Source organism: Polypterus senegalus, chromosome 9 (assembly GCF_016835505.1).
Source record: "Polypterus senegalus isolate Bchr_013 chromosome 9, ASM1683550v1, whole genome shotgun sequence".
In the NCBI taxonomy this organism is placed as follows: domain Eukaryota; kingdom Metazoa; phylum Chordata; class Cladistia; order Polypteriformes; family Polypteridae; genus Polypterus; species Polypterus senegalus.
In genome coordinates this window covers 45,724,926-45,745,935 of record NC_053162.1, presented here as the reverse complement: position 1 = coordinate 45,745,935, position 21,010 = coordinate 45,724,926, and the positions used below count along the sequence as shown (strand labels likewise).

At 40.5% G+C, this 21,010-nt stretch overlaps 2 protein-coding genes across 5 annotated transcripts in view; one reads left to right on the top strand and one right to left on the bottom strand.

Moving 5' to 3' along the window:
* Positions 1 to 10,608: 10,608 nt before the first annotated feature.
* On the bottom strand, positions 10,609 to 14,986 carry LOC120534944. Of its 3 annotated transcripts, none has more exons than XM_039762450.1 (2): positions 14,920 to 14,986; positions 10,609 to 12,357 (listed from the first exon to the last, which is right to left on the bottom strand). In XM_039762450.1, exon 2 carries the CDS (start codon positions 12,322 to 12,324, stop codon positions 11,521 to 11,523), a length of 804 nt encoding a protein of 267 aa, XP_039618384.1. In that variant the 5' UTR covers positions 12,325 to 12,357; positions 14,920 to 14,986; the 3' UTR covers positions 10,609 to 11,520. The 3 variants fall into 3 exon arrangements, with proteins under 3 accessions (XP_039618384.1, XP_039618383.1, XP_039618382.1); XM_039762449.1 differs by having other exon boundaries at positions 14,857 to 14,941; XM_039762448.1 differs by lacking the exon at positions 14,920 to 14,986 and adding an exon at positions 12,661 to 12,716.
* A 4,218-nt stretch (positions 14,987 to 19,204) lies between these two features.
* Positions 19,205 to 21,010, top strand: part of slc38a7 (solute carrier family 38 member 7) — a 44,804-nt gene continuing 42,998 nt past the window's right edge. The window contains exon 1 of one of the 2 annotated variants that reach the window (XM_039763059.1): positions 19,205 to 19,287. The gene's annotated coding sequence lies outside the window, so the exon portion shown is untranslated. The remainder of the gene's footprint in view (positions 19,288 to 21,010) is intronic. The other variant, XM_039763060.1, reaches the window with a different exon arrangement.

Below are 21,010 nucleotides of genomic sequence, written 5' to 3'. Positions count from 1 at the left end.
ACCCGCTGAATCCGAATACAGGGTCACGGGGGTGTGCTGGAGCCAATCCCAGACAACACAGGGCACAAGGCAGGAACCAATCCTGGGCAGGGTGCCAACCCACTGCAGGACATACACAAACACACACTAGGGCCAATGTAGAATCGCCAATCCACCTAACCTGCATGTCTTTGGATTGTGGGAGGAAACCGGAGCGCCCGGAGGAAACCCACGCAGACATGGGGAGAACAAGCAAACTCCACGCAGGGAGTTAGGACCCGGGTCTCCTAACTGCGAGGCAGCAGCGCTACCACTGCGCCACCGTGCCGCCCTCTATGTAAATCAGGTAAATCTATCCTGGTGAAAGAATTTAATTTGTTTATACCAGAGTACTGGGGCTTGGAGGATCCGCAGTGTTGGGGAGATATACTATATTATTTCTAATATTATTCATTTTTGATAGAAAAATATAGCCTCACAGGTTTCTCTGGAAGTATTTTGGAGGCATTCCTTTGCGTTACCTGGGTTTAGCAGATGATCAATCTTAGAGAATAAGATTCTGGGATTACTAGCATTGTTATTTATAATCTTAGAGAAATAGCAGCGCCTCTCAAGATGGACTGTGTTATTGTATTCCAAACTCATTGTTGAAATGAACTTTTATTCAGTGTGCACCTCAGTCCATCCGTCTTTGTGCTTGCTGCAATATACTCAAATACAAATTCAGAAAACAAGAATTGTTAGGAAGTCTCCTTTCATGTTAGTTCACTATAGCATCAAAACTAAAGAATTATTGTGCTGCTCTCTGACAGGGTTGCATTAAAAAAATGTGTTTGTGGCATGCAGTTATCTTCAAGCCATATGATGATTTAACTGTTTTAACATTCCACACATAACAGCTAAGTGCAACTGTTCTCAGTGATGCTATTCAGAAATGCAAAATGGCAGGGCATTTATTAGCAGATTGTGTTATTTGTGTATTTGTGTATAATGTGATTTTGTATTCTTCAGATATGCATACCCTAACTGCTAATATACTGCTCAAAAGAATTAAAGGAACACTTTTTAATCAAAGTATAGCATAAAGTCAATGAAACTTATGGGATATTAATCTGGTCAGTTAAGTAGCAGAGGGGGTTGTTAATCAGTTTCAGCTGCTGTGGTGTTAATGAAATTAACAACAGGTGCAGTAGAGGGGCAACTGAGATGACCCCCAAAACAGGAGTGGTTTAACAGGTGGAGGCCACTGACATTTTTCCCTCCTCATCTTTTCTGACTGTTTCTTCACTAGTTTTGCATTTGGCTACAGTCAGTGTGACTACTGGTAGCATGAGGCGATACCTGGACCCTACAGAGGTTGCACAGGTAGTCCAACTTCTCCAGGATAGCACATCAATATGTGTCATTGCCAGAAGGTTTGCTGTGTCTCCCTGCACAGTCTCAAGGGCATGGAGGAGATTCTAGGAGACAAGCAGTTACTCAAGGAGAGCTGGAGAGGGCCATAGAAGGTCCCTTAACCCATCAGCAGGACCAGTATCTGCTCCTTTGGGCAAGGAGGAACAGGATGAGCACTGCCAGAGCCCTACAAAATGACCTCCAGCAGGCCACTGGTGTGAATGTCTCTGACCAAACAACCAGAAAGACTTCATGAGGGTGACCCAAGGGCCCCATGTCCTCTAATGGGCCCTGAGCTCACTGCCCAGCAGCATGCAGCTCGATTGGCATTCGCCATAGAATACCAGAATTGGCAGATGCACCACTGGTGCCCTGTGCTTTTTACAGATGAGAGCAGGTTCACCCTGAGCACGTGACAGAAGTGAAAGGGTCTGGAGAACCATGGAGAACATTATGCTGCCTGTAACATCATTCAGCATGAGCAGTTTGGTGGAGGGTTAATGATTGTCTGGGGAGGCATATCCATGGAGGGTCACACAGACCGCTACAGGCTTGACAAAGGCACCTTGGCTGCCATTAGGTATCAGGATGAAATCCTTGGACCCATTGTCAGACCCTATGCTGGTACAGTGGCTCCTGGTGCACGATAATTCCTGGCCTCATGTGGTGAGAGTATGCAGGCAGTTCCTGGAGGATGAAGGAATTGATACCATTGACTGGCCACCACACTTTCCTGACCTAAATCCAATAGAACACCTCTGGGACATTATGTTTTGGTCCATCCAATGCCACCAGGTTGCACCTCAGACTGTCCAGGAGCTCAGTGATGCCCTGGTCCAGATCTGGGAGGAGATCCCCCACAACACCATCTGTCATCTCATTAGAAGCATGCACCGATGTTGTCAGGCATGTATACAAGAACACAAGGGCCATACAAAGTGCTGCGTACAATTTTGAGTTGCTGCAATTAAATTTTGGCAAAATGGACTAGCTTGCCACATAATTTTTTCACTCTGATTTTTGAGGCGAATTCAGGGCTCTGTAGGTTGATCATTTTCATTTCCATCAAACGATGTGGCATCCTTTCGTTCCTAACACATTACCCAGTCTATATCAGTATAGATATCCAGGAGGATTTCTTTTTCCCATTGAGATGTGATGTGTTTTCAAAGTGTTCCTTTAATTTTTGTGAGCAGTGTATTTTCTACAACTAATTTATTGCAAATTGCAGAGAGAAATTTCAGTTTTCAACCAACAGTGAAGCACTAAGGGGGGCCCATGATTACCACATGGTGTTTTGTGCACTCTATTTCCTCACCTCAGATTCATCACTCTGTACTTATTTGCACTTTCTTTTAATTTGTCTTACCTTATGTGCTAAAGGAGTGTTTTTTTGTTAAATAAGTGCATAGATTCTTACACTTTAATATGTAATTTAGAAGACATGTATAGTCTGTAAGAGATGCTCAAGTCATCATCAAACAAAAATAAATTATCTAAAAGGCCAGATTTTTAAATTAAAAAAGGTTTATTGTTAATAACAAATAGCAGAACAGGCAAAACACATAATGAAACAGGGGAAAATATAACAAAAGACTTGTGTGGTGTATGGCCGGCTGTTCATCATGGCCAATACCCCCAAACTGCCAGGTGGAGCCCTCCCTGCAGCATGGAGGTGCCCCGAAGACCAGCAGGGAATTCTGGACATTGGAGTCTTTATGCACAGCCCTGTTGGATACCATGGGGCCACTAGGAGACACTGCATGGAGGAACAATGTTTATTTGCCTTACACCCCGGAAGTACGTCCGAGTCACATGGACAAGGGGAATGACGTGCTTCCGGGGTGAAGAAGAGGACTTTTTATCTGACCCGGAAGTGATAGGAGATCACATGGACTGGGGATTGGAACACTTCTGGGTCATGGAATATAAAAGGTTTGTGGGAGCTCCCAGACGGCGAGCTGAGCTGGGTGGAAGGGGGGCAAAGCGTCTAGGAGTGGAGGATTGATTTATTGTAGTATTGTGAATTTAAGAGTATTGTGGAGAGGAGGGTGCTTTGTGCACTGTTTGTGAAGAATAAAGTCAATATTTGGACTTCTACCTCGTGTCTGACATCTTGGACAAGGATTCAAGGGAGCGATAGTGCCCCCTATCTGTCACACTTGCTATATTTGCTTTTACCTACACAGTGATCTATGGTCCTTTACTGCAAAATGAGATGGCTGTTCTACTTACCCATAACCACTTCCTGCTCACCCTCCTCTACTTACCACACCAAACACCTTCTCCACACCCTAGCCTCTCTTCCTCCTGCCAGATGAGCCCTTGCCTAGTGCTAACTTTCCAACTCCAAGGACATGTTTGCAGTAACAGAAAGATACCTTTACATCCAAACCAGGAATTATATCCAGGTACTCCCTGGGAATTATTTCTGGTGTTCCAGTTGTCACACAGATTGGAGCATATGACACCCAGACAGGTTGTCTACCCCAAACGTACTTCCCTCTAGTGACTTCACAGATTCCTGATATATGAAGAGCAATTTGCTACCAACTCTTATCACTGAGTTAAGAGCCTTATAAGATTTTAAGCTCATCTAGTAATGCTCTGTGGTGATGATTATAAAAAGAGTCACCATTAGACTCCTTTTACACATGATAAACTCATTCTTGGTTGAGCTTGTGAATTAGCATAGGATCCATGAGCAGCAGATGGCATACAGTACAATGATCTACAGCACAAGAGATTCTACTGACAACCTGACACACCTTTAGTCTGGAATTGAGCAATGTGTGGAACTGAATTTCTAGCAGTGACTTCCAAGATCTACCATCCTGGGCTTGAATCGCATCACCAATCACTGTCTGTGTGGCTTTCCCTTCACATCCCAAAAGACATGCATGTCGGTTTAATTGTTGATTCTAAATTAGACCCAATTGATTGTTGTTGTGTGTCCCTTGGAATGAACTGGTGGCCTGTCCAAGGATGATTCCTGCCTTGCAACCCCAGCAACCCTGAGCTGGACTAGGATATCGTGATGTTTTAGTACTGTGGCTAACCTTTTGTCTATTAGACAGATGCTATAAAGGTTAACCAAATACATGGTTGGCATCTTAACATCAAGTGTGATTCTTTCATCTTCACAGTGCACAGATGTGGACTAAGCAGTACATTTTGTAGTTCCAACATTAGCTTTTTATGAGTAATAAATAATGAGACTGACCCAGGGTCTTTGCATTGCAATAATGTGCCTGCCAACTCAGAGAATGTATAAATGTGCAAAATGTATGTGCTTCCTTAATACATATATTAATAAAGTATCTATCTATCTATCTATCTATCTATCTATCTATCTATCTATCTATCTATCTATCTATCTATCTATCTATCTATCTATCTATCTATCTATCTATCTATCTATCTATCTATCTATCTATCTATCTATCTATCTATCTATCTATCTATCTATCTATTTACTTTTGCTACAGTATAGAAATGGGGAAACAAGATGGCCAGTGGTTACAGCTGCCTCAAACCTCAAAGAACCAGGATTAAGTTCCTGCCCCAACCATTACCTCTGTGGATATTATTCCCCAAGCCCATGTCATTTGTCCAGGTTTTTTTTTTATAATGGATCGTACAGAAAGTTTCAGGGAGCTCAAGTGCTTATGAGAGACACCACTGATACCAATTGGCCCAAACATCAGGACCTCAGTTTTGTTCTCAAAATATTTAAAACGTTTTCAGGACCTCCAAACTTCAATATCCTCAAGGCAGTCCAACAAAAGTTTTAAAGAGTTTGTATTACTGTGCTTCAAGGGTAAATAAATCTGCACAGCAGTGAAACAAGATGCCATAACTTCTAAAATTGTACCCTGAAGGAAGCTTACAGAGATAAAAGGAATGGCCCAAAAATAGGACCCTGAGGAATTACGCAAGTAAGAGTTGCTGAGAAGGAGACATAATTACCAAAGCTAACAGAAAAATGTTTGTCAAACTAGTAAGACTTAAAAGGAACTGCAGGTCTGACATTGTGGTCAGCAACACATGAGCGCCATAGGGGACTGTGATGATGCGGGTTCATTACACGCTCCCATCTGCTGTCCGGGAGCACTTGAACCCAACACAATCGGTAATGTCACCGATGAGCATAGCAGTGAGGCAACAATAGAGCAAGGGGATGGTGTACAAAAGTGCCAAGTGCTTTTATTTAAAAGCAGAAGAACAAAACAGTGTCCAAATACATACTGCAGTGCTTTCCAATAAACTATCCATAAAACAAACATGGAGGTTTTAAAATCAATAAACAGAAAAATAATTCTTTAAAAAGACGATGAGGTTAAAACGTTGGAAGCAATCTCTTTAAAACACAAAGCCCGCGTGTTCGTCTAACTAGTGACTCCTCTTCTTCTCCCTATCCAGGCTTTGCAACAAGGGGAGCCACTCTACCTGCAGCTGACCTTCTTTCCACTTCAGAACAGGTCTGGAGGCCTCCCGATCCCTGGCTTCGGTCGCGCACTCAACCCAGACCGGGACTTAGCTTCTCTCCAATGGTCAGGACTCTCATGCTGGAGATTATCTTCCTAAATCTCTTGACTCCCGCTGTCTTCCACGGCAAGTCACCCCCTCGCTGGTCACTTCTTCTCCTCTCAAAATGCTCAGCGGGAGCGACCACAATCAACTGCCCTAGGTGTTGAATAAACACCTCGCTAGGGCCCACAGCCCAATTGCACTCGAGCCTGCTCTCGCTCGTTCCCTTTCACTTGCTCTCTCTCATGCCAGCTTTCTCCTCACTCCCTCCCTGCAACCTCTGTTTTTTTCTTTCTTTTCTTTCTTCCCCCTTAACCGCCTCACACTTCTATTTAATTAAGAGGACGTAGCAGTCATGGCCAATCAGTAGCCCTGAGAACAATCGCAGACGTGGACGATTTCTCACCTGTGCACTAGGCGAGAAACGTCCACACCACGAATCATCCCGGGACCCTCTTCAGCCACACAACCACCACGCCCCCTCGCTAAGCCATGAGCACGGCAATTATTTATTTAAAACTGGCCTTTGACGAGAGCTGTGGACCCGCTGTACCACAGGGACTGTACTTTCTCCGGTCCTGATCAGTCTATATACATCGGACTTCCAATACAACTCGGAGTCCTGCCATGTGCAAAAGTTCACTGACGACACTGCTGTCGTAGGCTGCATCAGGAGTGGGCAGGAGGAGGAGTAAAGGCACCTAATCAAGGACTTTGTTAAATGGTGCAACTCAAACCACTTACACCTGAACACCAGCAAAACCAAGCTGGTGGTGGATTTTAGGAGACCCAGGCCCCTCCTGGACAAACTGGTGAGGAAGGCAGGCTCTGTTGTAGGCATGGAGCTGGACAGTTTGACATCCATGGCAGAGCGACGGGTGCTGAGCGGGCTCCAGTCAATCATGGAGAATCCACTGCATCCACTGAACAGTATCATCTCCAGACAGAGGAGCAGCTTCAGCAACAGACTGCTGTCACCGTCCTGCTCCACTGACAGACTGAGGTGATCGTTCCTCCCCCACACTATGAGACTCTTCAATTCCACCCGGGATTAAATGTTAACATTATACAAAGTTATTGTCTGTTATACCAGCATTGTTATCACTCTTTAATTTAATATTGTTTTTTATCAGTATGCTGCTGCTGGAGTATGTTTCCCCTTGGGATTAATAAAGTATCTATCTATCACCCCAAAGCACTACATTTAACGCCCCCAGAGTGGTCCAGACGATGAATGAGGATATCGTGGTCTATAATATCAAGAGCAGCTGTCAATCCAAAAAGCATGAGAATGGCAGGATCCATGAAATCGATAGTTAATAAGAGATCATTAACAACCTTTAAAAGTGCAGTTTTACTGCTATGTACAGCTTTAAAACTAGACTGGAATACATCAAGAACGCCATGGATGTCTAAACATGATTTCAACTGAATAAATAAAACTCTCCCAAGTACTTTGACAAAAATAGAAGTTTGAATATTGACCTAAAATTGGTAATAACTGAGGTGACCACAATTTCTTTTTTGACGAGTGATTGCACTACTGCATGCTTAAAAGTTCTAGGTACAACACTGGAGGTGATAGTGCTGTTGATAATTATTTGGATATTTGGACCAATAGTGTCAACAGCTTCTTTACAAATATGAGAATGAATAACATCTGTGAAATAGGCTGAAGGTCTCAAAAGACCAATAATTTTCTTTTAAGAAAGAGACACAGGCTCAGACTGGATAAAGCAGCAAGCAAGTAGCAGCAATGAAAATCTCATAAGGAGGAGGAAAAATGAGTGCTCTAATGTTTGTAACCTTTTCAACAAAAAAAATTCTTCACAAATGCTTGAGGACAAGACAAGCAGATTGGGGGTATTAAGACCAGCAGTGATGGTACTAAAAAGAGCACGAGGTTTATGGAGGTTTTTCAAAATAGAAAAATATTTTTTTCTTTTCAGTTTCAACAGTTTGCTAATACTTACATCAGGTGGTCCTCAAAATGTCAAACGACACCTGTAACTTTTCTGATTCCCATTTGCATTCAGTCCTCCTGCATTCACACCTGACAGCACAAGTGTTGTCATTTAGTCATGGTTCAGTTTTAGACTTAGAACAGTATAATTCTAAATGGGGCAACACTTTCCAAAATGTTCTAGCAGGTGGAGTAAAATAGTGAGGTTAACTCCTCAGTATCAGAACAAGAAGGGGGCCCTGACTGAATCCTTGTAACATTATTAAAGGCACTACAAAATTCAGTGTTAAACAAGGTAGACCACAGGATAAAACAAGAGCGCATGTTGTTGAGTAGGGCCTGTCATAGATTGTACAAGCTTAAAAGAGTCAATAAGATTTAAAATGTCTTTAACTAACGGTGTAGTAGGGTAACAGAAATAAAGCCCCCAACAATTAAGACTATCATATATTGATATTGTTGCATAATCTTAGCTAAGAAATCAGAAAAATTGTTACATAATCTTAGCTAAGAAATCAGAAAAATTGTTAATCAAATCCTTTTATCATATTTTGTTGGATAGTGGTGGCACGGTGGCGCAGCTGCCTCGCAGTGAGGAGACCTGGGTTCGCTTCCTGGGTCCTCCCTGCGTGGACTTTGCATTTTCTCCCCATGTCTGTGTAGGTTTCCTCCGGATGCTCTGGTTTCCTTCCACAGTCCAAAGATATGCAGGTTAGGTGTATTGGTGATCCTAAATTGTCCCTAGTGTGTGCGTGTGTGTGTGCACCCTGCGGTGGGCTGGCACCCAGCCTTGCACCCTGTGTTGGCTGGGATTGGCTCCGGCAGACCCCCGTGACCCTGTAGTTAGGATATAGCAGGTTGGATAATGGATGGATAGTTGGACAATATATCATGGTGCACAAAATCAGATAAATTTGATACATCACAAACATTCTCAGCTTATCCACTAATACACAAGTGAGGCGAGCACGTCGGCAAAACGAAACCTCCGAAGAAAGGCAGTTGCATAGATGCTAATGCACAAACGATGCGAGCACATCAGCAAAAGGAAACCTCCTAAGAGTGAGATGTCCAGAGTGGTTCCTTTCAATTATCTGACATCTCTACTACATTTTTTTTTTTCTGACAATTTCAATAGTTTCTAGAACCCCGTGCTTTTTACAGCATGAGCTTACACGGCTAGAGTAATATAAATGGATATTACTAGAGTCACTGACACTCTACATAGTGCTCATATTTTAGGGCCCCTGCTTTCTTCACCCATCTTCTCTGTCTGGGTTCAGGCCCCAAATGGCTGCGAAAAACAAAATGGTTGCTTAGAATGCTTATGTCAAGTAACACAATGCTGATTTGTAAACCTTTGTTTAGGACAATAACATATAATCCAATTTATCAATTATTCATCTTCTAAAACATGCTTATTCTGATTCCTGGTCACTGAAGACTTCAGACTATCATGTTTCAAAGGAGCAACTTTAAACAGAAGCCCACTGAAGATTCCAATGTAGAATCATGGAGAAGGGCTTCTGAAGATGCCAGAGGAGTCATGTAAGCTGTTTGTTTCCTTTGCTGCCCTGATTTTGAAGATGGAAAACCCTGTGATGCTCAGCTGTAAAATTATACCTTTCCATCCACTGCGATTCCCACCTAAGGACCCTTTAAAAAGACTCATGCGATCAAAATACCTAAAAACTTCTTGCAAAGCCTGCACAGTAAGCTTACCACACCTCACATCTTATCACACCTCATTTTCTTCCTGTATTGTGGTATCCCCTGAAACCACATGCCATTTTTTGCTTGAGTGCTCATTGGTTCTACACACGGCCCACTCAACTCACATACATACTTCTTCTTGCTAATACAGTGACAATTTACATTTACCAATCAGTCCAATCAAAATTCTGAGGGGATGTGGAAGGAAACCCTTGTAGGCACAGACATAATGTACAACACAGAATATAGCTGGACAGAGATTAAAACTCAAGACTTTGGAACTGCTGGGCAGCAGCATCAATCACTAAACCCCCCTGTCATCCTTTAAAATAAGAGTGAAAAACCAGAAATTTCAAAACTGGTGATATAAATGTTAGGTTAATTGTGGGGTCCAAAATGGACTGGCATGCACTGAGATGGACTATAATTCTTTAGAAGGTTAGATACAGTCTTTGTATGCTGCTACACAAGTTCATACAAACTTTTTCTTTATCCTCATAATGGATAAAGTTGGTTCTTAAAATGAATTCATTTGATGGATTACAATTTGATCAGGTTATTAATTATAGATGTTGGTGTACTGGTGTACTCTAATCACAACATAGTTCAGGGTGGATTTATACTTTCCACCTAAAACTGTTGGGGCAGCCTAAAGCTCACCAGAACTTTTTAATGATATAATAGAGATGCAAAATATTCAGTAGATATTAAAAGTACACAACAGCTTAACTAGGTAAGGATCTGCGCTGGTATCTGGAAGGCTGTCAGTTTGAATCCCTGTTACTGCCAAAAGAGACTCTCTTCTGCTGAGCCCTTGACGAAGAAGGACCCTAACCTGCAATTGCTCCAGGGGCGCAGGTGACCCCATGGGGTATGCAACAACTAAGAAATTCCTAATACAGAAAAATTGTACAAGGAGAAATAAAGACCAAAATGGATAAATGTATGTATCTCTTGGATAATATAACCAGTCAGTCAGAAAGTATTGAAAAAGCAGGTAAAAGGACCATTTCATAAAATTGCTTCATTACAAATACACTGGGACACACATAATACAAGAAGCAATGGAATAAAAAGTATTGAAATACATTTAGCAGTAAAATCAGCAAAAAAAGACAAAACCTATATGTTAATTTCCTAACCTTAAGAGTGTATTAACTTATCACTGGTTGCCTTGCCCTTCATTGTAATGTGTGGAACGTGTTTTCCTCTCCCTAGTCACAACAGATTAGGAAAAAAGATGTGAGAAAAACTGTGAGACAGGCTTCTTCGTATAACCTGATACTGGTTGTCCCTTCAACACCCTTAAGTCTTTTTCATGCTTTTACAATAGCCGTAAATATCTAGTGGGGCCAGAAGGACTCTATGGTAGTCGTTAACCAAATGTTACACAATGAACCAACATCAAACCTATGTTAGTTAATGACTTATCTTTTAAATGAAGTCTTTATTGGTTGTTTCGGAATTATTTTATGATTCATCAGCAGGAAGTGATTTCCACCAGAATAAAGGCATGAAACGCACAACACATGCAATAGGTGTTCAATCAACAACAGTTGTTTCTCTTCCCAAGCCTACTGACTTTTCTCTGAAGCAAAACTTGTCAAGACATTTTAGTTACTGCAGTCAGTACGTCACCATAGCCATCACTTGCTAATAAACTTTGGACCTCGCCTCACTGAGTAGTTAAACTATGTCTTTAGTAACAGCTAATAGAATATTCTTTTCAGTCTACATCAAACAACCTACTGAGGCCGGCTGGCTTCCTTATGTCATACTAAAAACACTTAAGGCCTTCTATGTGTATAATGATCAGAGTGCTGATCATTTTAAAACTATGTGGACATCTGAAATAAAGCTGAGAAAAAACATCAGACCCCCATAGGATCCATCAGACCAGGGCTGTTTTCCCCATCCTGCAGTTTCTTTCAGGAGGTTCTCTATTTTATACTTTTCAATGTCTGATACATAACTGTAATGGTATCTGTTATACGCACAAGCATGTCCTCTAATTTTTGGTTCATCTCTTTCTCCTCCAGTTTTGCCTCCACTGCATTTTCAAGATCTTGTTGTAATTCATCTGGGGCGATGAGATCTACTGCTGCTGCCACTTTCTGTTGCTTCAAAGCACAAAGCTCCTCACTCATTCTAAGATTGGCTTCATTAGCGTCGTGTAGTAGTTTCAATGCATGCTGTTTCTCAATTTGAATTGCCTCCTTATCCTTTTCAAGTCTTTCTGCATATAGTTTCAGTGCTTCAAATTCACTGAAAATTATTTCTAGACATTCCTTCAAAGTCCTGTCCTTGATGCAAACTTGAAGTACAACATCAGGAAAGAAGTGCTCACTGCACTCCTCTTCATCTTGATCATCCTTTATTTTTGGCAAAGTGTTCTTTGGGCACATTTCCTCCAATATTAATTGCATTAGCTCCTCCACATCTTTCAGCTCACATTCACATGCTTTAAACCCATTAACCCTACCTAACTCTGTGTACAGTTTTGCACTTATTTCACTGCTTTCCACTATGTGACACTCAAGCCTCCCAGTTTCAACAGTCATCTCTGGCAGCCTGGAGGTCATCTTTTGACAGCACTTCTTTTTATCTTCCAAATTTCTGACCATGTGGTCCAAACTCTGAATCTCTTCCAGTATCGCAAAAAGCTGAAATCCAATGTCATCATTCTGCTCACTGTCAGCTTCCAAACTTTTTGGTGTGAGGTCTGTAAAAGATTTTTTGGTCATTGGAGTTTCTTCATATGCCTTCCTCAAGGTAATCTAAAAATGTAAGAGACTTCAGGTTAGCCACATGTTCAAAAATAACATGATAGATGCTTTTACAGGTCTTACAAGAGATAAACTGAAAGAAAATAGTAACCACAACCTCAAACTTTGCCTTCAAACTTCAAAATCTAATAGCAAATAGTTAACAGTAATGGCACATGTTCAGAATTAAGTGAAATTCTGTCCCACCAACATGGAACAAATTAATCAGAAATCCAGTGCCAAGATAAACACAAATTAAATACATAATTATATTTAATTAAAAACTAAAATTAGCTTAACTTATGTACTTCTTACCCGTGTTTCCATACAGTATAGGAATATATTGCATTCAGAAAATCAAGACTGAGTTATCATTAAAGTTCAAAGCTGGAGGATATTAAGTGATATTCTGGAGACATTTGATTGCTAAAAATTGTAAAAATTAAAGCATAAATTCATAGAGTGAAAGGCACAAGAATGTGAAATGTGCTAGATAAATAAATGTTGTTGTTATATGTAGCAAGAGTACTTTTAAAATTATGACCCATTGGTATTTCACAGATTTGTTAACATCTATTCATGGTTATTTACAATATGGAGTCCATTATGGATCTAAATAAATAAAGGTTCTTTCTGGAACCTCCATTTGGATGGATCTTCTAGTAAATAAATAAAGGTTCCTTCTGGGACCTCCATTTGGATGGATCTTCCAGCAACCCCAATTCTTTTTCCCCTATGGCATTGCTCTGAAGAACCAGTCTGGCACCTTTTACTTTTAAGAGTACTTAAAACTACCTTGTTCTGAATCTCATAGCATAGTACATGCAAAATACAAACAGCTTGTCCAATCAATTTCATTATGGTGGGGAAAGCCTGTCTATGTTTCACTGGGCACAAGGCAAGAAGTCCTCCTCAGGGTGTCGCCCACTCACTCGCATACCCAAACCGTGATAATTTAAAGTCGCCATTTCACTATCACGTTTTTCCACCCGCTTTTCCTGGCGAGGTTCGCGGTGGCAGCAGGGCAGACGTTCCTGTTCCCAACTAATGATTCCAATTCTTCGTGTTGATTTCCCATGCACTGCTAAAACAGCCCAGTGTGCCCTGGATCTGTCACAGGGTCTCCGTCCATTGGGACGTGCCCTGTTCAGCTCTAGGGGTAACCGCCCGGGGAGCACCTCAACTGAGTCTTCTTGATTCGGAGGCGCAGCGACCTTACTCTGTCACTTTCCCAAATCGCTGAGCTTGTGACACTATCACGGAGTGTTAGCTCCACAACCCTGCGAAGAAACCTCACTTCTACCGCTTGTACTCGCGACGTGATTCGTTCTTTCGGTTGTTACCCATAGCGGATGGGTTTGTATAAAATGTTGATCGAGTTTACTTTTTTTGGCCGTTACCCATAACTCATGACCATAGGTTGTATCAGGGATGTACTGTATATCGACTGGCAAACTGAGGGATTTGTATTTATACTCATCTTCCGCTTAATCGCCGCAGACGAGGGATAGCCTATGGGAGGAAAACACAGGGTTAACGTCCAACATGTACACGGGGCTCGAATCCTGCTGATTTTTTGCTGGCCAAAAAATGGTTGTATAGGCCACGTTAGCGTTACAGATAATTACTTTCAAATCCGCAGTGAAAATGCTTGGATGAGACGCAGCGTGTAGGGTTACATTATGTGCGTCTGCTTTCAGTGGATTATTTGAAAATACCAATGGGACAACTGACTTGCTCTTCTGCGCAGTTCGTCTAAGGTGTGCATATGTTGTTTATCGTAGAAACTGGACACACTAGTTAATTAGAATTATCTACTTTTACGTTTCGTTCAAAGTGTACAAAAGAAAACGGCCACGAGCTCATGAAAATGTTCTCCCACTTTCTCACAACGGGCGGGAATTCGTCAAGTTGTTAATGTCGACTCCCGTTTAACTCCATAATTAGACGGGACATATTCGGTAGCGGTCTGCAGACTGCACCTCTACTCAGCTCTCTACCTCCGCGGATCAATGCACGGCAGTTAACAAACTCGGGGTCTGAAAGCTGGGATCATGTGACAACACTGTCAAACCCTCATTAAAAACATTCAGTAACGTGTGACATGAACATACTTTATCAGTGTTGAACGTCGCACTTCCGTCCTCTGGCGTTTTGCCTTTACTCCTGCCCCTAGACTCCAATGTAGTCTGAAAAGAAGCCTTCCGTTTAAAACGCTTCACGCAGACCACTAAAGCAGCCGTTAGTACAACAAGAAGCAGCAACCACGTAGCCTCCCGGATCTCGATAACACACTGTGCCTCTGAAAGATCCCAGTCATCAGAATCGGATGTAATCGTGAAAACATGGAGCTGATTGTTAAAATTCTTCATTACATCGCAACGTGAGCTCTCCTACATAACGAATAGTAAATGCCACCGTTTAAATTGCATTTATACTTGCCTTGATCTCGCGATATGCTACTCTGCACGTACACAAAATTGTTTGGTTCTGTAAATGTACTATACTTACAATGTACAATATATCAGGATGGATCCCAGAATATCAGACACTTCTTTTAGTCTCTATACTTACATCGCGAGCATTAAAGGGCCAGTGTGTGACAAAGATCCACTGTAACGGGCTTTAGATTGGCTCTTTTTATAATCGCACTGGCACATATTCTCTATTAGAGAAGAGTGTTCAAGTCTGTCTTTGATGTGTGATAGTGATAAAATGTGTAGTTTTATGTTCAATCTAGATAATTTACTGAAAGAGGAAGCCGTTACTTTGCACAAATTCTGACTAATAATTTTTCTCTGCAGGTTTCTCCATGACGCCCATCTTTTTTTTCATCCATTTATTAAACACTCCTAATTGTAGAGTGACAAGGGAGGCAGGGCCAATATGGAGAAGAAGTGGGTTCAGCATTTTCTGGATGGAGCACCAGTATGTGGTAAGTCAACCTTGCACATTAAAGTTCACTCACAGAGGGCTATTTCAGATTTTCAAAAAAGCCTAAAGCCTACATCTTTGTTATGTTCCCAAAGAAAAGTCTATGCATTCCAGTTGGGAAATGAAAATACCTCATCTGCATTGAACAGGGAGCACTCAAAAAGCTGCAGTCTCTCTCTATAACTTCAGTTATTCCAGATTTTCAAATGTTATCATGCTAAAAACAGAAGGAAATGTAATCAGTTAAATTGTTACAGAAATGACAGGTGATCAGAACATTTTGTAACATACGTAACTAGATAATGATGCAAGCATTTTGTAGCCTTATCTATTTTGCTTGCAAATTGGTTCATATAATTGAGCTGGTGGCAGTACAGACAGTCACACACATATATATAAGTAAACATACATATATACTGTATATACATATGTATTATATCGTACCTGCCACATAATATAAAGAATATACAGTATGACATGTGTTTCGCCCTATTTGGAGCTCATCAGGTGAACACACTTCTGCTTCCACGAGGTTCGATCCCCACAAGTATGTAAAAGCAAAGGTGTGTACGCTGTATGAGCCCCAAATAGGGCAAAACACATTTTGTGTAATCTTTGTATCATTTGGCAGGTACTATATAACTTGTCTATGACCGCTTCTCACAACTGAGAGGACGTGGCAGATACTACAGACTACAGTATATATATACCTCAGGACTGAAAGTGGCATTAAATGCCACAGCTCTGTGTGGTGAGTGACCATCTTGCTTGTGTCTATAGCTCAAACTGGAGGGTTACACATACTGTACACACTGTATACCTTTGCAATCCTTCTGGTCCTGTTACACCTCTTTCATCAAACAATGAAAGAACTTGGGTCCCACATTACAAAATCCTCAAGATCTTCTCATCTTTCAATTTCTGTACTTCAGGTTCTTGAAAAGTATACAAAACTACAGGTAGCTGTCCCCTGTGGCTCCGCCCACATAGTAGTGAAACAGGACAAACTTTAAAAATCAATTAAAAAAAAAACAAAATGTAATAATTTGTTTTGAGTAGAATTAATATTAATAGCTTTCATATCCGAGGGCCTCTTGATATACAATATTTTTGGTTTTGTGGTTATAATGCAGCTGTGATCTCTTTGCCAAAAATGTAAAAGGTTGGTAAGCTATCTCTGGCCAAGCAGAAGGTAGGTACGCTCCAACATCAAATGTTCCCACTGTATCTGATCATGTTCAGCTGTGATGGGAGAGTGTCCCCCACATGGGGAGAAGAGCATGTGGTGCTGATATCTCTGCCAATGAGCAGGTACCCTCTAAAACACACAAACTGTGATCTCTCTCAAAAACGTAAAAATTACTCTTTAACAATCTCTAGATGATAATGTCTGCTGAACAAACCAGTATCGCTAGCTAAGCAGAGGCAAGGTACGATCCACCACGTGGCGAGAGGTACAGAGACTCGAACGGAGAAACGTGAGTAAAGATGGCCCTGGCCAGCTCCCTACTCCTGAGGTCCCACCTTTCCCCCCTCCTTGGCCTGCAGCCCGTGTCTCAGATTCATCGGTGCTGCTATTAACCAGAACGTTCAAGCATATTATAGAAAAAAACCCAAACTAAATCCATTTAGTAGTTCTCTCTTTTAAAGCGGACAGACATACAGATAGCTAGACTTTGGATTTGATATACTGTATATATAGAGATGGAAGAAAATTTTAAGAATGTGATTTTCCTTCTCTTCGTTCCATTGTCCAAACACTTAGAATTTTAATAAATAGAAGGTATGTAGGCATAGTATTTTTAAGGTTAATGTTTCAACTTGTGATAATTATAATGAAGATTGAACATGTTTTTACTATTTAAAACAATGTTACGTACATGCCAATAACCTATTTTTTCTTATCAGGCCTCATATCTCAAAACCTAGTCTGAACACAATAGCCATTTTAAGTAGTTGGACTATTGTTATATAAATGATCTCACACAAAAAAAACCCAGATATTTTATCTTGCCCTGCGAGAGATATAAGATCTATGAAAATCTGATTTTTTTTTTCATCTTTGAAGGGGTGGAAATCCATGGGGTAACCATTTTCATGATTTCAATTTATTATGTTTTTCATGTAACAAGGTCTTCAAAGGATAAACAACAACTTTTTTACCTTCTCTGTGCTGCTTAAACAAATCATAAATTTAGTGAACATCAATTTTTTAAAGGACTATAAAGAAAATAATATAATTGATTTCAGAGGAAATGGTTAGGAGAGTAAGAATCCTCAGTTTATGCTGAGAGGAAACATGTTTTAATTATTTAAATATTTTTGTTCGTTCAGGAGATACTGTATTTAGCATTATGAAAGGCTTCCAAATGTTAAATATGGTGACGGCCGCCATCTTTGAATGGGGCTAGCAGGGTGCAGGGTGAGGTTTTTTTTGGGGGGGCAATCATTCAACCGAAAGAATAAAGTTTCAAATCCTTTAAAAATCATGCAGCACACCTAGGCGAACCCCCACGGAACGACCCATATCATTGTGTTTTACAGATTATTATTATCAGTAGTGTCTCTTCATCTTTTGTATATTTTTGCTTCAAAAGCATCCCGGTTCACTTTACATTAAGCCCGCACACCAGCATCATGTGACACCAAGTCAGCCTTCTGTCATAATCACTGAAGGCTCTTCATTTTTTTGCCCTGCTAGGTTGATTTGCTGTTCAGTGATTACTTTCTTTACGAGTCTTAGTACACACAAACGTCTACTCCCACGATCTGTATCTTTCTTGGGTTCTCCTATAGTTTTTTAAAGAAGCTGGTTATGTAAAGTTGAAGTCTGGGACCCTTTACAAACATCAGCACAAAGCCAGTCAATACATTAGTCGACCAAGATGGCCACCTATGGCGCGTTTATGAAATTTAAGGGGCGCGCTCTCCAGACACCAAGGGGCACCGTTTATGTAATCCCTAAACCCAAACACCGCACCAAGTTCAACTGGGAGCGCCATTATGGTATGTCACAGGGCGCGTGTCCCGGACAATGAGGGGGGAATCCCGAGGGGCGTACCGTTTATATGAATGAATTGAGCGGTGTGCGCTCAAATCAACCCTCGTCCGCGTTTTGAACACCGGGGGTTTCGTTTTAGGAAAATAAGGGGCCGCGTGATGCGGACAACGAGGCTCCTATAGATCCGGGACTATAGTATTCGGTATGGTCTTCGTTTTCGTGACATTTGTACAAGCAATTTACTCAATACTCTCGTGACATGCGTAAAATATTTTTGTTTCTTATTAAGTCTGCTGTACTAGTTATCGTAATAAAACATTCTCAATTCTGAGTCGTGAGTGGCTTTTTCAACTTATCTTTAATGTATCCCAGCAGAGACATGTCACCGGTTAAGCCTGGATTTAATTAACGTAGGCCTATAAAATGCATTTATGAACTCTTAACTGTCTCTCACATTCTTCTACAGAATAAAAGTTTATAGAAAGAAACAGATCAGACCAGAAACGTGTTTGCATAGCAACGATGCCCTAAACAGTAAATGTGTCCACTAAATATTTTGAAATTTAATACTCAGCATTGCTGATTTAGTAGCAAACAGAAAACTGAAATAGGAAGTGCGGTTGATGACCAATGCAACACGAACCCGCACAGATGCGTCATGCCACAATTGTTATTGCTGTGATATACCATGTAAAGAACCTTACAGTAATCTGTTAATAAACAATTGGAAATTAGCGAAAATTGAAATATTAGGAATCGTATACAAGACGTATCGAGTAGAGACACGCTAAAGCTCACAGTATTTAGTATCGGAATGTTACCTAGCAGTACGATTTTAAAATAAACCGACAATCGTTTAAAGTTCGAACTACATTAACCAAGAGCCATCGGTCACATGATTTCCGCTAAGGTTTCGATCACGTGCGCGACTTGAAGCAGACCGGTCACGTGCTCTCCTGCTGTCTCAGCAGGGACACTTACAGCGAACTGGACTGCAAATTCAGCTGGTAAGTGAAATAAACACAATAAACGTTTGTACGTATTAAATGTGACAAGCTATTATCCCCGAAACGAATATACGAATTACTGTTTAAAGGGGTTTTGATGGTGGATCTGAAAAATGTACAACTGATGCGGTTCATTCAATCAACACCTCCGTGAGTACACCACTGAAATCGGTTTATCTAAACCCAACATTAAGAAAATCTGGTATTACTTATCAATGGTTTATCTAAACCCAGAATTAGGAAAATGTGATATTGCTTGCCTCTTTCTTAACCACTTCATCACCACACTGTACAGTAAGATCTGCTGATCTGTGGAATCGGCACCTGCGCATTTTTAGATTTTTGTGCTTAATATTAATAGGTACTTGGACTGCCTATAACTTTCGTGTTAGATAATACTTATTTGGGGATTTAGATTCTTTATAGGACTATATAGTATTTGTTTCACCTGAATAGCATTTGATTCTGTTTGATCTTTTTTGTGTATTTTCATACTGGATTAACAGTCGACATTTGTTGTGTCCCGAATAGCGTTATAATTCGGGTTTATGGTCGTGGATACCAGCTTCTGTATTATATTATTAGTGGTTTCTGGTTGTAGGTACACGTCACGGTCTGGGGAGTCTTTTCTCTTAATCTGCATGTCATATATTTACCATTGTTTTTTGTTTCATGAGTCTGATTAGTGGCATTTTGTGTCTTGTTAGTATTAGTTACTGGTTTCTGACCAATTTTTGGATAGTGCATCTGCTAACGTTTTGTTTCTTGAAGGTATTAGGGTGATATCATAAAAAAAGGATTCCTGTCTGTGGATATTGCTAGTACAGTACCACTCTCAGTGCCCAGTCACTTTATGTAAGCATTGATTACTGTAACTATTTGCCATTAGCTACTGGTTTCTTTATTCTTGTAATTTTAGTTACTAGTCATTGTATATGAACTTAATGTGTATCTAATTCTGATTCTTGTATTTGGGATTTAGTAGTCATTTACAAGATAAAGACCATGAAAGAAATTTTACACACAAAATTAATAATCGGGATGCAATGCTAAAATGTATCTGGGAAAAAACTGTAACATCATAGAAATGAACTCAATTTAAAATGGAAAAATCTTCCCAACCAAAGAAGGTTCTAAGACACATTAACATAAAAATCAGGGCAACAAATTTTATGTACCCCAGACATCTAGTAAGTGAAATTGTGGAAATCAAAGGTATATCCCCATACTTACAAACAGTTTTTAACCTCAGGTCATTAAACTGCTTATCCATATAAACTCATCGATTTGACTTGATAAGTAACTGTTTAAAATATTTGTACTATCTGTTAGCACTGCTTGTGTGCACTTACCTGACCATTGTGTAGCTCAAATGCTTGTATTGTCTGCATGTTACTTGTTTTGTCTGTTATATATTTTATGTTTGTACCCAAAACCTGTGGTTCATTTATTATGATAATTGTGTATGTATATTTATTTTATACTTTGTGTTTACAATAATAATAAATTATACTGTTACATATTTATTTGGGGGTGCCAGGCACAGGGAACTAGCAACAAATATTTCATTTCACTTTTGAAGAATATAATCTCAATAAAGGAAGCTTTTTGTGTATGTCTGAGGCCTTCCAGTCAGAAAGTCTTGAATCTAATCATCACAGTGGGAGATGTTTAGTCTGAGGACTCTGGTCAAAGAATTGATTGGCAGTAGCTAAAATGTGCA